Source organism: Merops nubicus, unplaced genomic scaffold (assembly GCF_000691845.1).
Source record: "Merops nubicus isolate BGI_N331 unplaced genomic scaffold, ASM69184v1 scaffold10951, whole genome shotgun sequence".
Classification (NCBI taxonomy): domain Eukaryota; kingdom Metazoa; phylum Chordata; class Aves; order Coraciiformes; family Meropidae; genus Merops; species Merops nubicus.
Genome location: NW_008590305.1, coordinates 1 through 4,831, shown reverse-complemented (window position 1 = coordinate 4,831; position 4,831 = coordinate 1). Strand labels below are relative to the sequence as shown.

The 4,831-nt window shown below is 50.2% G+C and overlaps 1 protein-coding gene across 1 annotated transcript in view; it reads left to right on the top strand.

The window, feature by feature from the left end:
- Positions 1-4,493, top strand: part of NUP98 (nucleoporin 98kDa) — a gene marked incomplete at its 3' end in the record, with an annotated part of 17,973 nt that extends 13,480 nt beyond the window's left edge. The window contains exons 13-15 of the mRNA XM_008949888.1: positions 308-522; positions 1,711-1,827; positions 4,186-4,493. Of these exons, the coding sequence (XP_008948136.1) occupies positions 308-522; positions 1,711-1,827; positions 4,186-4,493 (640 nt within the window). The remainder of the gene's footprint in view (positions 1-307; positions 523-1,710; positions 1,828-4,185) is intronic.
- Positions 4,494-4,831: the final 338 nt, after the last annotated feature.

The following is a 4,831-nucleotide window of genomic DNA, read 5'->3' as shown; positions in this document are numbered from 1 at the left end:
CAGGCTGCCCAGGGCAGTGGTGGAGTCCCCATCCCTGGAGGGGTTTCCAAGCCGTGGAGATGTGGTGCTGAGGGACATGGGTCAGTGGGGACCTGGCAGTGCTGGGGAACAGTTGGAATCCATGATCTGAAAGGTCTCTTCTAACCAAAATAATTTTATGGCTTTATGTCTGTATATTCTTAGTGGCCCATCCCTGAGCGACTGGAGACTTTTTGTACTTGCATTGTTTCCATGACCCGTTGTCAGCAGCTTCGTGTCTCTGCCATGTCCCCCTCTCCCCTGACCCCTCCGTTAAGCACGGTCCCAGTGCCCGTTCCCCGCCAACGCTCCGTCTCGTTGCAGCGGCTGTTTTCCCGCGGCTCAGAAGGCCCTGACAACCCCCACCCACTACAAGCTGACCCCGCGCCCGGCCACGCGCGTGCGCCCCAAGGCTCTGCAGTCGGCCGGCTCGGCCAAGTCCCAGCTCTTCGACGGGCTGGACGACGACGAGCCCTCCCTCTGCAACGGCGCCTTCATGCCCAAGTGAGTTTTGCCTTTGCTTTGTGTTGGGGGGAAGACGTGCTGCAAGAATCTCCTCGTCAGAGGATGTAAACTCCTGTACTGTCTGAAATTTCAGGAGTGTGTTGTAGCCTGGTTCAAAGACAAAATGGCAATAGCACGTTTTGGGTAAAATTTGGCTAGGAATGTTTTCTGTATAGGAGATGAAAATGCTCAGCTTGCAACTTATTGCCAAATAAGCTGTAAAATGAGGTTGTCCCATGACTGGAGTGAGATGTCACTTAAGTTTAGGGATACTAGAAGGAAAGATGGTTTGATGTAATACTTGGTGCTTCCGAAGTAGAAGCATCATTGGGTTTGAACGTGCACCCAGGAGGAAGGCAGATTTCTGCTGTTTTCACCCCTCAGCACAGGTTTTATTTCAGATGTTCAGGTGTTCCTGTGAGAAGTGAGTAATGCTGCTGTGGAGCTACTGAAGCTTCTGGGTTCAGTCTCCAAGAGTACCAGCAGTGATTCCATTGAAAAAGGGCTTGGGAAGCTTTGGGTTAAAGACAACAACAAAATCCCAACCTTTGGTGAAAGTTAAATCAGTCATTGAAAGTGCCTCTGAACATTGATATGTAAAAAAGATGTTGTAACTTGTTGTCGGCTTGGGTTGTCTTTAATTTGGTCTGAAGCATCTGAGGAACAATTTGCCTGTCCCAGGGAGAGAGCAGAGCATGGAATTATTTGGTGGTTTATTGAAAAACACTGTCAGAACAAGAGCTCAGAACAAAGGGGTGCTTAAGTGGACTACTTTGTAGTTGGCAGAGATGTTTGGTGCTCTTCACATTGCAGGCAATGGCCACTGATCTGCTCCTGAAGTGACCCTGTAGCAAAGAGGAACCTGCGTGTCTGGGCCAGACTCTGCAGGGCTCTAGGCTGCTGCTGGAGAAGCTCAGTTTTGTAAAACAGATAATACTGCGCTTTGCTGAGCTTAGGTTTTGAAGCCTTAAATGAGTTATGCCTTTTCTAAACTGAAGCCTTGAATGGAATTCCAAAAAGAGTTTTTAGTATCTTAGCTGCTGCAGGGCACATGGGAGCAGGTCCTCCACAGCTAGCTCCTGGAATTAAGCTATATTTATATATAGCTTAATTATATTTATATTGATTTAGAGATAAATATATTTATGCAGTGAGTATATCCAGATTCCTTTCTGCTGCTTTATTTAGGAAGAGCATCAAAAAGCTGGTGTTGAAGAACCTCAACAGCAGCAACCTGTTCTCACCTGTCAATCGTGAGAGTGAAGACCTGGCATCTCCCTCGGAGTACCCGCAGAATGGAGACAGGTATGTTGGGTCATCACAGGGGTGTTGGTGCCTACAGGGAATGCAAACTGGTGGTGCCTGTCTCGATGAGCAGCACTAGGACAGGTACTTATGTTCAGGGGTGTCATCTTAGTTCTTCACTGGAAGCAGGTTGACCTATTTAGAGATTCGCTTCCTCTTACACTAGCTGTATATTCTTCCTGTGTGGTCACCTACTCATTCATTCTGTCCAAAATGAGGACTTCAAAGAGGAATGACTTCTTCTCTAGGTATGTTTGTCTCTCTTCATTCCCTGTAGTGAGTAACTAGGTAATTTCTTGAGGAAGGTGCAGCATCCTGGCTTGGGTCAGCACCAGTGTGGTCAGAAGGAGCAGGGCAGGGATTGTCCCCCGGCACTGGGAAGGCTGCCTCTCAAATTCTGGGGTCAGTTTTGGGCCCGTCCTTCCCAGAAGGACCTGGCGGGGCTGGGGCATGGCCAGAGAAGGGCAACAAAGCTGCTGTGGAAGGGTCTAGAGCCCAGGTGTGGGGAGGAGCAGCTGGGGGTGCTGAGCCTGGAGCTGTGGAGGCTCAGGGGAGACCTTCTGGCTCTCCACAGCTCCCTGTCAGGAGGCTGGAGCCAGGTGGGGGTCAGGCTCTTCTCCCAAGGAACAAGCCACAGGACAAGAGGAAATGGCCCATCCCATTAGGTTGGCCCTGAGGAACGGCCCATCCCAGGCTGCTCAGGGCAGTGGTGGAATACCCATTCTTGGAGGGGTTTCCAAACCATGGAGATGTGGTGGTGAGGGACATACATTAGTGGGGACCTGGCAGTGCTGGGTAGCAGTTGGGCTCAGTCTGAAAGCTCTTTTCCAACCCAGACAGTTGCATGGTAAACCTGACACTGAGTTGAGAAGAACCTCTGCTTCTGCTTAGTCTCTCTTGGTAATGCGGGAACTGCATGGAAGCTCTGCTTATCCCAGTGTCTCATAATGTGTCTTCTACTTTAAGATGAGGAGGTATCTCCAAGGCCCTGTCTTCCCCCCAGACATCTGAATGTCTATTTGCTCTAGAAATCTATGGCTCTGTTTCCAATAAGCTTTTTTTTTGGTTTGGTATTTCCGTTTTAAATCAGAAGCTGGAAAAGCTCTTGTCCAGCTCCACACTTTTACTTCTATGAGCTTTAAATATAATCAGAACTGATGTTGTAAGTGAGGAACCTTGTTCCTGCTCACCTTGGTCCTGTCCTGGGCTGTTCCTAATGGGACAGAAACATTTGTTAGTTGTGCTGCCAGCAGTCAGGTACAACAGGGAGCTCTCTGAAGCTGCTGTTTTGAGTCACTGTCACCATAGATCCCTCACATTTGATGCCATTGTGGTGCCTTCAAGACTTAATCATCCTGTTCTTGTGGACACAAAAGCCTGTGACAGCCTGGTTCGCAAATAGATGAACTGTTCAGGTTGGGAGTGACCTTGGGAGGTCTCTGTTCCTCAAGCAGTCTCAATGCTGAATTCAGACCTGCCTGCTGGGGGCTTTGTCCAGTTGGGTGTCTCAAACCTCTGTGGACAGAGATTGCTCAGCCTTTCTGGGTCCCTGTTCAGTGCTTGACTCTCCTCGTTAACTTCCTGGTTTTAATTTGACTGTTTCACATCCTTCTGCCGCACATCTGTGGAGAGCCTGAATATTGTCCTGGGTGGTATTACAGCCTGCTGCAGGCTGACTCCAGGCTGAGCAGCTAATTTCTCTCAAGATCTCCACACAGGACACATGCACTAGTCACCCAGCCATCATGGTCCTCCTCTCCTGGTCTTAACTCCTGTTTGCCTTCTAGTGGGAGCCCCAGGTTTGATGCAGAATGGCAGAGATGGTCTAACAAGGGCAGAGCAAAGGGGCATAATCCCAGTATGGTGGGGTTGGAAGGGACCTCTGGAGATCATCTCATCCAAGCCCCCTGTTCCAACAGGGTCACCCATAGCAGGGTGCCCAGGATCACATCCAGGTGGGTTTGGGATCTCTCCAGAGCAGGAGACTCCACAGCCTCTCTGGGCAGCCTGCTCCAGGCTCGGCCACCCTCCCACCAAAGAAGTTTCTCCTCCTGCTCAGGTGGAACCTCCTGGGTTCCAGTTGGTGCCCGTTGCCCCTTGTCCTGTCGCTGGGCACCACTGGATCATGGCACACTTCAGTCTGCTGATGCTGACATTCATAGAATTGTTGTGGTTGGAAGCGACCTTTAAGATGGAGTATAACCATTAACCCGGCACTGCCAGGTCACCACTAAACCATGTCCCTCAGCACCGCATCTAACATGTGCTTCTCCACTTTGGCTTTTATAGGAGAAGATACCAGAATTTTGTGGTAACCTAAGTCCCTTAGAACTAAATAATTCAACTTCATTTCTTCAGGTTCTTTCTGTCGGTCCCTCCCGATGAAAACCACAGGCAAGACAGCGAGCGAGAGGAGGAGGAGGATCACCACGAGGTGACGCGGTTCTACACCAACCCCATCGCCAAGCCCATCCCACAGACCCCGGAGAACACTGCCCACAGGCAGCAGAACAACCTGGAGGACACCATCGTGGCTCTCAACATGCGGGCAGCCCTGCGGAACGGGCTGGAAGGCAGCAGCGAAGACGCCTCCTTCCATGATGATTCCCTCCAGGATGAGCGGGAAGAGGAGCCTGAAGCCACCGTGCATCATCTGCACCCTGCAGGTTACATTTGGGCTGGTTGGCGGTGGCTGCAGACCCTCTGGTTGTGCTTCCTTAAGGCTCCTTTGCTGGTTCAGACCCTCAGCTCGTTCTCTTCCTTTCCTGCATCTTCAGAAAACAAATCTTGCTTTTCAGTCCCACCTCGGGCAGAAATTTCTTTTACTGAGTCAAAGAGCAATTAAATTTCATCACCAGATTTTATATTGATATCACTGCTGTTCAGTACCTTCAACAATAACATAGTGGGATTGAGGCACCCTCACCATGTTTGCAGATGACACCAAGTCATCTGCACTGAGTACTGCAGTTGACAGACCTGAGGGATGGGATCCATCCAGAGG